This window comes from Marmota marmota, unplaced genomic scaffold (genome assembly GCF_001458135.2).
Source record: "Marmota marmota marmota unplaced genomic scaffold, marMar, whole genome shotgun sequence".
Classification (NCBI taxonomy): Eukaryota; Metazoa; Chordata; class Mammalia; order Rodentia; family Sciuridae; genus Marmota; species Marmota marmota.
In genome coordinates, this window is record NW_025999990.1 from 48,298,960 (window position 1) to 48,311,656 (window position 12,697).

Sequence of the window (12,697 nt, forward strand, 5' to 3'; positions counted from 1 at the left end):
TTCTCATAAGATTAATAAAGCTGTTTGGCAATTTTGTACATGTTAACAAGTTATTGTGCTAGTTTTGCAGATTAATATTGGCATAAATTAGAAGAAACATATAATAATTAAAACTCAAATGATTCACTCTCGTTAAAAAAATATCAGTATCTACTATGTGCAAATTGAACACACAGAAGATTTTAATGAGGTGTCTGGTAGGAATCACACCTTAGGGGACTTTTTCAATCTATAAGCATAGGTCTTCTATGCTTATACTAGGTAACAGAGCTCCTGTACTGGGGTCACAGGCCAGATACACCTGTGCAATGGAAGGCTGTGGTGCCATATGAGTGGCTGGCTAAACTATGCCATGCTAGAAAAAGATTTTTCCTGAGGAAGGAAATGCCCTGTATTACAGTAGGGAACTTCTTTTTCTGCCTGGGGTTAGGGATAAGTGGGGACTGGAATCAGCAGGGGAAGGGGTTCTACCTACAGTGGGTATGATTGGCATCTGCCATGTGGGAGCAGAGTGGGCACTGGGTGTTAAGATATGGATGATGGTCTATGACTCCTGACGATAGTGTATGGTGTAGCAGATGTTTGTTCTGTGATCCAGTCTTTCCCCAAGAAGTGCCCGGGGGAGGGGGGCGGGAATCAGGGAGCACCTGCTCTATTTCTGAAATAGCCAAGAGGGAGCAGCACCCCCAAAGGCACCCAGCACAATAGGTATACCCGGGGTACCTTTGACAGCTAAGTCATCATCACATAGGGGCTGTGGCAACAAGGCCACCGACAGAGTAGGTGAAATCAAAAGACTTCTTCCAGAGCACATGTGACAACGTTCAGCAATAAAACCAGGAAAGATTCTCAAAGAGGTAATTCCGTGCAAGTAGGTTAGATATAAAAATACAAAGTATAACCTGGACTTTTAGTGACAGGATGGTGAAAACTAGGAAACTTGGATCATTATTAAACCTGCAAGATTGTTTTCTCCATTCAACGAATAAGTCAGTGCACAGCTACTATGAGAAATCAGCCATGGTGTGGTACAAAGCACAAAGATAAACAAGAGAGGTCCTCTGGAACAGAAAAGGCAACAGTGTTTTTATCTGTGAATCTACCTGCTTGGAAGTAGGGTGAGACAGCTCATTTCCTAAAATCAGCAACACCAAGTGGCCACAAAACACAGTGGGAACATGAAGTCGGGGGACAATAGCCAGGAAAGAACAAGCCTACTGTGTCAGTATGACACGGTTAGAAAATTAACATTTGCAACCTGAGTTCTCATCAGGTCTTGGCACAAGGTGAGAACCAGGGTAAATGCAGACAGGATTCCTTGGTGAGGTTTTCCTTTCACAATAGCCTCCCCATCACCCAAACCCCACAAGCACTCAAGCTTCAAAAGTCTCTGCTTCCAAAACAACCTACACAACAGTGGCATACCAGAGGTTTTTATTGTTTGTATTTCTTGACATATATGCTCACATTTTCAACCTTAATATTCTTTGGAGTGTTTAACAGACCGTGTCTAAATCATAATGGGCCATTAAAATTTATTACTTTTTAAAAATGAAGACCAAGAAGAACAGATTTAACAGTTTTATAAGAGTCTCTTTTCATTGAACCTGAATGGGGACAATTTTGATGCCTTGGGAAGAAGATTTAATGGTAATTTTGTCAGGCAAATGAGACATTTTGTGCTAAGTGCCAACAGTCCCTGTATGTAACTGTTCCTACGGTTGCACCAAAGAGCCATCACACAAGGAAACAAAGTTAATTAACACCCTTCCATCCTTCCCAGTCCCCAGGGCCATCATTCTTCAGGCAGGGAATTACTGCTGCTGCTAGATGGGGCCAGTAGGTTGCAGCACATGACAGATGTTTAGGATGGCAAGTCATTCAGCACAGTAGAGGACTACTAAGAAGAGTGGCATGTTATAGGTTAAGCTGAAGTTCACAGTTACACAATGAAAATCTCTGTGATTTATGTGGTTTTTGAATGAATAATATTTATGCAAGCATTGAAAAAGTCACTTTCTTCCATTGATTATTTATGATTTCTTTTAATTTGAGAAAGGCAATATTTGTTCTAATTAACAGTAGAGACAATTCTGTTCCATTTCAAAAGGGATTGGAAAGCATTTTAATCACATAACCTATAGAAGCTGGAGAATTCAGACACTGAATTTGTTTTTCCAACCAAACCCCAGTAATCAGAGAATACAACATGGGAGCATGATTTGGCCAGTTAATCAAATCACCAGCAGGACAGAGCATGTGGCGATTTTGCGAACATTCCTTTCCTGACCAATAGCTGGAAGATGCCAAGAGCACATCTATGGCAGAGATCCATGAGCTTCCTCAGCCACTATGGTTCCTGAGGAGCATCTCTGGATGGTCTCCGGAAAGCTGCTGGGGCCAACTTGACTGTGTTGGGTGATGACTACAGATTTGGGGACGTGAATATCCTTCAGTCATGGAATCCACTCAATCACAGGATCTCTGGAGGGGGCCTAACTAACCTAGGACCCAGGCTTTTAAGGTTTTACTGCTGTGCTTATATAATTCTGTATGATTTGCCTGGATCTTGATACAAATCTCACTCTAGTGTGTCTGAAGCATTAGAATTTTCTCTGGAGTGTGAGCCTACTGTGGATGTACCTGGGCCCCACAAGCACCAAGTCTCCCTAGTTTACTGAACTGAAAATATTTAGGAGCTAAGGAAAGTGATGCTTCACATGATGAGAGAAACATGGCAGGACACTTATGAGTGAACCCTGCTTGGTAAACCCTCCACCCCTCTCCCAGTAATGCTTTAGAAAACCCACCAATAAGGTTTCCAGTGGAAAACAAGCCATACTGCACAACAAAGTGTCTTTCGAAACATTGTATTCATGCAGCAGTGAACCTATGTTAGGAAATATGGACTCAAAATTGAGATCCAGTCTGACAGATTTTTCCAAAACCAAATCAAACTTGATTAGAAGGGTCCCTGAGGAGAAAGCAAATGTCTAACTGGATGATCATTAGGAACTCTATTGTATGCAGATCAAACAGATACAAATCAAGTCTGTCAAACATGGAATCAAATAAAATAAATGTAATAAACACATATTTGGGACTGGGGTATTTTTATTTTCTCTCTTAAAATTTTATGTTTGAAAAGCAAACACCAACAATGACAATAAACTGGCTACAGAAAGTTGCTCGGGTTCTCTAATAGTCAGATTGAACATACTAAGTAGGAAATCACAATCTTAGTGCTTTTGTTAGCATATGTGAGAATCTGGTAGAGTTTAAACATTCCCCAAGCATATATATCAAGTTGCCTATAATAAGATCTTTGGCTTATTATATAAGATCTTTTCTTCTAATGTAGAACATTAAGACTAAGAGTTTGAAGAAAATGGAGGTAAAGTCTCTCAAATGGAAAAACACTGTATTCTACAATGACTACACCGATTGCTAGGAGAAAGTTAGAAAAACCCAGCACATTCTACAAAGTTTAAATCAAAATGCAGTTGCGGGGAGGGGCAGAAAATGAAGTGGCAGTAAGTGTTCAGTCATTGGTCTCCAGGACCTAGGTCTTTGCAGGCTGTTGAATGGTTCACTGGGTCTCCTGCTGTAGCACTGTTTGGCAAGGAAAAATGCCACTTTACAGCTTCAAAAGAAAAGAGAACCAAGCTATTCCAAGGGCTGTGTGTTTGTGCATGTGTGTGCAGGGGGCCCTTCACAGATGACTATAAATTCTCATCATTAAGTCATGGCAGAATTGAGCCTGGTCATTCTGATGGTGAAGTGGTGGAGACATTAAGCAAGCCACGGAGAACGCATCACTGCTTCATTAAAATAAAAGGCCTTTTTTGAAGCCTTAAAAAAATGCATAAAAAAGTTTTACCTGCTACTATCTTCTGTATTCTGTTCATAATTCACCTATAATTACATGTATGGGGACAGGGATTAGGGAAGCAATTCGGCTTCTTCCTTTGAGGTTTTTCGAGTGTTTGTTGTCTCTTTTCTCCTTGGGTCTGAGTAGGAAGGGGCACTGGAAGTTGGTCTGGTCTTAAATAGTGTCTGAGGAATAGCAGGCTTCCCAAAACGCACTTACAGTTTCTCCTGAAATCCTCCTAATGGCAGAATAAGCATCATCACAAGGTTGACAACAATAATCTAAAACATCTATTTTTGTTTACTTAAAATCTGACATCCTATGATGACTATCTTAGTTTTGTTTTGTGTGCATTAAAAAAAGGTTATGAAAACCCTACAATGATAATCTTTTCAAGTACCTGAAAATAGCTACCCTGTCCCTTCCAAATCCTATGTCTCATTTGTCATGAGAATGTTTTCAGATCATTCACAATCCTGAAATTCTCTCCTGAACAAGCCACAGTCAGAGTTCAAGGTTCTTATCATCATTATAAAACAGCTCTTATATACTAGGAACATACTATAACACAGAAAGTGTAAAATAAATTATTTGCTTTAATAATCTTCTCAATAATATATTTTTAAGGCAAGTGTTTTTGCTTATTGAGTGAACTCTTTGTCCATTTTCTGTTGCTATAACAAAACAGCAGAGACTGGGTAATTCAAAAAAATCTAAGTTTTTTGAGCTCACAGTTTTGAAGGTGATGACATCCATAAACATGGCACCAGCATCTGGTGAGGGCCATCTAACTCCATTGTAACATGGCAGAGGGCATCATATGGCAAGGCAGAACAAATGTACTAGCTGGGGTCACTTTCTTCTACAACCAATAATGCCATCATGGGCCACCTCCAACCCCATGATCTCATCTAATCTCAGTTATTTTCCAAAGGTGTCAACTCCAAATGCCATCAATATATGAATGTGGGGAACTTCTGGGGGACACATTTAAGCCATGGCAGGAATCAAAGTTTGAAAAATTTAGAAAGTTTCTCAAAATTGCATGAGTTAAAAGAGGCAAGGCTGTTAGCTCACCCTCGTCTGAAGGCTTTGGAGCATTTCTCACATGTCTACAAAACACAGTCCTAGAGAGGGCAATGATCCAGCTAAAGGAACCAACAGCTCACCACCTTCTACAAAATAAATATTATACTTCCACGGAAGCGGCCTTTGATAACAGAAGGAGTCTTAACAGCTACACCACACTGTTGAGTTCACATTGAGTTTGCTAATCAACTTAAGCCCAAAGAAGACTTTTACCCAAACTCTTACTAAAACTGATGGCCATTTCCACCAAACAAAAGATCAAGGGATTTGCACTTGATCCCTTCTAATAGATGAAGTTTTACCTCCAATCCAGCTTTGCCTTACAAGAAAACTGGATTCTGACACTTGGGGGCATTCATTAGCCTCTTCAAGCTCTTCATCACTTAAAAAAAAAAAAAATCAAAAATAAAAACTCTGTTCTGTGTTTCTGTACCTTCTTCCAAGTCTTTGAGAAAAACTCCACTCAGAGAAGAGCAAAGGCCAAAGGACATCCCCCGGGGACAATGCTTTTCATTCTCTGTTTACCTATGATGTCCTGTGTGTATCTCACCATCTAAGCTTTACTTTCCATAATTTACGTCAAACAAGAGGTGTTTTCAGTACGCCTTTTCAACTAGCATCTCACTGCCACCTTGAGAAGTACACACTGATGATCCACAATTCACTTTTCTTATTCAATTAATCCACAACAAATAAATGCACTGAACTTTACCATATTCGTGTCCCTCCATCTTCACCACAATGATGTTAGTAGTAAACATATTTTTTTCCATATTCTGCTTGGTATGATGATGTGAGGGAAAAATAAATAAATTAATTAATTAATTTTAAAAAATTTAAAAAAATGTGGGTCACAATAGATTGGGTAGAGAGAAGTGATGGGAGGGGAGGGAAGGAGAAGGGGGGATAGGAAGGACAGCAGAACAAAATAGACATTATTATTGCTGTGGGTATATATGTGACTGCATGACCAATGTAATTATGCAACCTATACACTCAGAAAAATGAGAAATTGTATCCCATCTGATTCAAATGTATGATATGTCAAGATCATTGTACTGTCATGTATAACTAATTAAAACAAATAAAAAATAAGAAGAAATAGAGAAATAAAGAGATTTTCAGACAACAAAAAAAAGAAAATATTCTGCTTGCAAATTTTTACATCCTAGAAAAAGTTACTCTTACAAATTTGTCAAATGCATAAAATATTTTATGATAAAGGGAAAGAATTGACCCAACTTTGCTATGCTACTCAAAATGCTCACACAGTGACTTTAAAAGTAACAATGAATTCTATCCAAATTAATTACAAAAGAAAAATCCTGTGCCCAAAATCACAGTGATTAGCTATAATGAATTGGAAGGCATATATAAAGTAAATTTGACGACCTTTCTCAAGGTTACCAAGTCCTTTAACCTTCACAGTAAAACCCAACTACAAGTACATTATTGGTATCTCCCCATTTTTACAATTATATCTGAATCAAAAATTGGACACTTTGGTCTAAGAAATTAACCAAAAGCAGAGGCAACAAAATATAAGCAATGGATCTGTGCATGACGAACCTTATTGCATCCTTGGAACCTCCTGAAGTAGCCCACTAATGTTTGTGAAGCTAAAGAATGATTGAATTTTTTTTTACAAACCAGTATATGACTAAATAATTCTGATGTGAGAATTATTTTTCTTAAATTTTCTTCTACGTTCCTATAGTTTTTCTTAATTTTTTTCTGTGTTCCTCCAATCTGTAATCATTTAGTAACCCACCCTCAACCCTACCCTAAATGATACTATTGGTATAAAATGAATTTTATCTTGCAAGAAAAGCACTGGCTCCGTGGGTCATATATATGAGAGAGAGAGAGAGAGAGAGAGAATGATAAGGGGGTTGTAATATGGAGGAAGGAGAGATAATGACTGGGGAACATGAAGAATTAGTTTGATACTGGCCATCAGAGGAGGAAAGAGAAATAGAAACCTGTGACCATACACATGGGCAGTGCCTGTGGGGACTGAGATGGGTAGACTGTGAAAGCTTCAGGGGAGGGACTGGCTTGGAAGAACACAGAATGCCCCCTTCCTGGATGAAAAGGGCAGAGGCTGGGGGCAGGAAGAATAAGCTCTTTAAATGAAGATACTGAACCTGAAATTGAATCACCTTACATAAGAGCAAGCCACTGGTTGGTGCATGCAGGGACCTACTCTAATAACTTGAGTTCATGCCCTGAGTATCACACTGTGATACTCAGAGAAGTAAACACTCATCCATCTCCATAGCTACTGACAGGCTGTGCTGTTCTCATCTGCTAACTTGGTCTTACAAAATATCTCTAACCAAGTCATTTAACTGCCCCTTCTCCAAAAGGAATTTTACTTCTCTTTACAGAAAAGAATGAAGAGGAGTATACTCTCTTATACCAAGATCAATGTTCCCCACCATAAGCATATTAAAAATTACTATTCCCTGAGCAAGAAAAGGACATGAATATTTAAAATTCTCTCTCTATTGCTATGTACAGAATTTTAAGTTTCTGCTAAGTAATAAGTGACTTGGCCATAAATTATGCAAATAAAAAGGTAAACTTCACTTAAATAACAGGATATAATTTAAAAATCTAATTTTTAAGCTTCTAATTTTTTTGGATCCTATCTTGGCAAGTGTTGGGAGAATCCATCTTTTTAATTTTTTTAAAAAAATATGTATAAGATCATGTTTTACTTTTAATTTTAAGATCTTGGGACACCATACATATTTTGAATAATTTGGTTCTCTGTTAGAGTCAGAAATAATTTTGTATTTATAGATCAGTTGTAATTTTCCAGAGTTCTAGAAAAATAAAGAGGTGGCTTGTGTGTTTTATACCAATATTCCCCAGCTTTCGCCATCTAGGACACCAGAGTTTTAAAATACGTACTTACCTCCACATCACAGGAATATTCTGACCCGTCTAGAAGTATCACTTTGCACTGCATGCTTTTAGGTTTTTTGACAATCTTTAATGGAGACCGAGAGAGTTTACTGCTATATGACTTCTGAGAAAGTTTATCTTCTTCAAATTGCTGATACTCAAGCTGTTTTGCAGCTGCGGCAGCAAACTCCTGTTCCTTGTCAGTGACCTGTGAAGAGCAAACAATGAAGAGTTTTCATTGCAAGGCAGGAAATAAATATTGCATCGCTCGGGCAATGGCACAACTCTTTTGGGAAAGAGGCTGCTTTCCCCTATTCTAGAGGAGGAGAAGGATCTGAAATAAAGTATCAGGAGTGATATATACACACACAGGTATTTATAATGCTCAGTTTCACCTAAACAACTTTTGCCATTTTAATGCACTGATGAGTCCTTATATCAGTTTGACTCCAGGATTTAATTTAGAAGCAAGCTGAGTTAGAAATGCCATCAAGATTTTACTAAGCAAAAAAGGAGAAATTCACTCTTGACTTTTCAAAAAAGGCATCAAATCAGACAGATGTCTAATCATCTAGATTTTATCTTATCTACTCCATTTTTCAAAATTCACTTGATACTTGCATATTCCTTGACCTTTTTCTCTGTTCCATCCATAGATTTACAAGGACTCTTATAAACGACAAGGCTTAAGAGAGCTTCTAGTATTAATCTTTTCAGTAATTTTATAACTGTTAAAATATTTGATTTAGCTCTAAATCAATTCGATGAAGTCAGCAGCACTGAGATTCATCACAAAGTAATCCCTTAAGTCTGCTTCTTTTCATTGTAATGAGTCTGTATGAGAACAGATCAAAACTGTCCAAAAGCTTTAATCTGCTTCTGAATGACCAACAGGCTAGTCCAGGCCAGACTCTGCAGTGGACACCCCACGAGGCACAGAAATTCTCCGAGTCAATTCCCTTGACATCTCTGTGCACGGCTCTCTTACAACTCTCTTTGGTTAAGTGACCACCAGTGGTGGTAGGACAAATTCAATCTATAGCCAGACTATCATTTCCACCAGCCTAAAAATATGCACCAGCAGTCCTCACAAAGATACACACTAATATTCTGTTCAGGCTCCTTGAAATAAGTGTGAAATTTTCTCTCACAGGAGTATACTATTAGCTTGGTGCTAAAAGTACGTGGGCTCTTGAGTAAAGACAGTATGGACAGTTTATCATTTCAGCTTTTTTTTTTTCCCATTGGCTTCTACAATTTTATAACCACAATGTCATTCTAGGTATATTTATTTTGGATTTTAGGTATGGATTTCTGCATTTTCTACCTTGTTTTCGATCTAGAAGACTGCTAATACAGTCCTTTCTTCTAACACCATGCCTAGGAACTCTAAGTCTTGTGAAGTTATTAAGAATAGAAAGAGAACAGTCTGTTGAGCTTATAAAAATAAGCCAAGAAAAACAAATTGAGTAACCATTACCACAAGTTAGAATAGTTGAGAAGGCTGAAACAGGAGGATCATGAGTTCAAAGCCAGCCTCAGCAAAAGCAAGGCACTAAGCAACTCAGTGAGACCCTGTCTCTCTAAATAAAATACGAAATAGGGCTGGGGATGTGGCTCAGTGGTCAAGTGCCCCTGAGTTCAATCCCTGGTACCTAAAAAAAAAAAAAAATTGTTGAGAAGGCAAGCTCCAGCTCAAATAGGTTAGTAACTACAGAAACCTTTCTCTGGCCATCTGCTCCAACTTTTTTGACCATTATCCTTCATCTGCTCCAACTTTTTTGACCATTATCCTTTTCCTATCATTGCATTAAAAATTTAAAAAGTATAAGAAATCCATAAAACTGTCATTAATATTGGCTTTGAGGTAGTTTAAGGAGAAGTTTGATAACCCTAGAATTGTTTATCAACAACCACACTTCATTTTGTGAGATGCTCTATAATTTATACAAGGCTTTTTGCATGTTTAATTAACATTTCATCTCATCACAAGCAAGGTCAATTGAAGCTACGTTTTTATTTAATTTTATCTGGAATCAACTTTTTCTATGTATTGGAAATGACAAATGTTTCCTCTACAAAAATAACAATGTCTGTATCTGAGAATAAAGTTTCTGTGGTATTGAATTGTCAACTCCACAGCATCTTAAACCATCACTCAAAGGGCAGGTCTCATTTCTGGGAACACTTGAAAGATGAATATACATCTGAGGCTCTTACAACACATTTTACAAACAACTTTAACAGCTCTAGAAGAGCAGACCAAGTACCTCAAATGAAATGTCAATCGCAGTCACACAATGCATTGGAATTTAAAAATATCAGTATCAACCACTTTAGTAAATCCTGTATTTTATTCAATCCTCAATAGCAGCTCTAAAATGGAGCTATTATCACCCTCACTTGCAGAGGAGGAAAGACAGAACCAGGGAACCTTTTCAAGGTTAGAAAAATTAGAAAACTGGAATTCAAATTCTGCCAAACCCATATTTAATCATCACTATATACCAAAATATGCCTTTCTCCAATTACCTGCGACATAACTGGCTTCCTCTATTATGGAGCAAAGAACTTTATGGAAGAGTTTTAGACAAGACTATTTCTGAGAGCTTCATTTTGTAGACAAACATTGTGAAGCCTGAGGGCCTGAAGAGTCCTTTGAGGCTAGTAATAATAAGGAGATAAGACCAAGGTCTCTGCCCTGTGCAGCCAGGTATTGCCCCTCCCCCTCTTTTATATCACTTCTCTTTCTTAGCTTCAAGCATCTGACTACAGAATGTAGAAGTACAGTCTCGTACCACATAACAACATTTTGGCCAACAATGGACTGACTGCACATGATGGTGGTCCTGTTAAGATTACAATGGAACTGAAAAATTCCTATTGCCTGGTGACATCACAGCCATTGTAATGTCATAGTGAAATGCACTGCTCACACATCTGTGGTGTGCTGGTGCAAACAATCTTCCTGCGCTGGTAGTCATATAAAAGTATAGCATATGCATAATACTCAACAATGATAACAAATGACTATATTATGGGCTTATGTGTTCCCCGTATTGTATGTTTTAAGGTTATTTTAGACTGTACTCCTTCTACTTCTAAATAACAAGTCTGTTCCCAGCTTGGTGATACATACCTACAATCCAAGAAATATGGGAGACTGAGATAGGAGAATTGCAAGTTCAAGGCTAGCTGTGGCAATTTAGAAAGACCCTGTTTCAAAATAAAATAAAAAGGGGTGGGAAGTAGCTCAGTAGAACAGCACCCCTGAGTTCTATCCCCAGTATTGCAAATAAAACAGAACAAAGATCAAGTTTGTTATAAAAACAGAATGCTGTGTTAGGACAGTAGCGGTCTCGCTGAGCTCATGTTTGCCATGCTTTTTTATTTTATCATTTTCTCTTGTGCTTCATTTCATCTCATATAGTTCTGTTCATGATGGCACGAGGTGCCATAGGCCACACACACACACACGTACATGTATATATAGCCATATGTATGGCTATATTTACACATACAGTACATATATATACATCAAACCCTGCACTTACACAATCTGAATGGTACAGCCTGCTACCACCTAGGTTGTGTAAGTGCACTCTACGATGTTGACATGGTGATGAAATGACCTAATGACGCATTTCTCAGTATGTGTCCTGTCCATGAGGAACACATGACTGTGTATTAAGTCATGTCTAAGCACAGAGACTCATCCTTTTCTAGAATTATCTCCCATTTTCATGTTTCATTTCAGAACTAACAGGAAAAAATGAAAAAAGGCAAATAGCCTAATAATTTAAAATTTTTGAAGATTAAAAGAAACCAAACAAATATTTAAAAAAAAAAAAAAGAAAACAAAAACATAAAGAAAACCATGATGCCAACAACAGCAGCTCCTTAGATTTTATATGCAGGGCTGGGATGGCATCCCCAGCACTCAGCACAAAACCTCCTGGACCAAATAGAACAACTACTCATAAACTGAAAGTACATGTTATTATTAATTCTATTTAAAAGAAGACTTGCAAAGGTAGGACAAGAAAAGAAAATAATCTGGTTGTAAACATAGAGCTTAAAATTATAATAGTAATGCTGTCATTTCCAGAGATTTTCACTGATAACACTGATTTCCCTCATCGTTTTCTAAAATTTCTAGCTCAACACAAATACTTTCAAACTAGAAGAAGCCAATCATTTGTAAGGACTCCAGATTTTGTACTAAATGCAAATTAGTACTCTAAAACATGTTGATTCCAATTCCAAAGTTTTAAGACAAAAGAAAGGCAGATTCATTGGAAACCTGGATATAAACCATAATTTGTCTTTGGTAATGCTGGGGGGATAGAAGTCGGGGCTTCCAGGGCCTCTTGCATTCTAAGCATGTGCTTTACCACTGAGTCATAGCCCCAGCCTCTCGAATAAAATCTTGTTTTAAAAAATACATTATTCATGACAACTCAAACATGTGTAGGCACAGAGTTGATAATATAGATGTATACAGGGGAGGAAAAGAGACCTATGTGAACATCAGCTAAAAATAGGGGGAAAAAAAACCAAAACAGTTCTAACCCTTAGACTTGAAATTAAAAAACATCACCAGCATAATTAAAGCTGCCAGTTTTCTGTCCACCCTTCTTATAAATCCAGATAGGAACAACTGAACAATAATTTCTCCAAATCCAGATTTCAGTGTGAGTTTAAGTGTTTTAATTTAAGGAAGGAGTCACCAAGCAGGCTTGGGGAATGGCATTGACTGACAGCCTTAAAATAGCATACATTTTCATCTGCCTGGAACCACCGGGCCAAAGCAGACGACCCCTC

The 12,697-nt window shown here is 37.9% G+C and overlaps 1 protein-coding gene across 28 annotated transcripts in view; it reads right to left on the reverse strand.

Annotated features, from left to right (window-relative positions):
• Positions 1-12,697, reverse strand: part of Epb41l3 (erythrocyte membrane protein band 4.1 like 3) — a 226,521-nt gene that overhangs the window by 77,096 nt on the left and 136,728 nt on the right. For all 28 annotated transcript variants that reach the window (XM_048806517.1, XM_048806509.1, XM_048806516.1 and 25 more), the window contains exon 3: positions 7,884-8,081. In XM_048806517.1, the coding sequence (XP_048662474.1) occupies positions 7,884-7,937 (54 nt within the window). In that variant the 5' untranslated portion in view covers positions 7,938-8,081. The remainder of the gene's footprint in view (positions 1-7,883; positions 8,082-12,697) is intronic.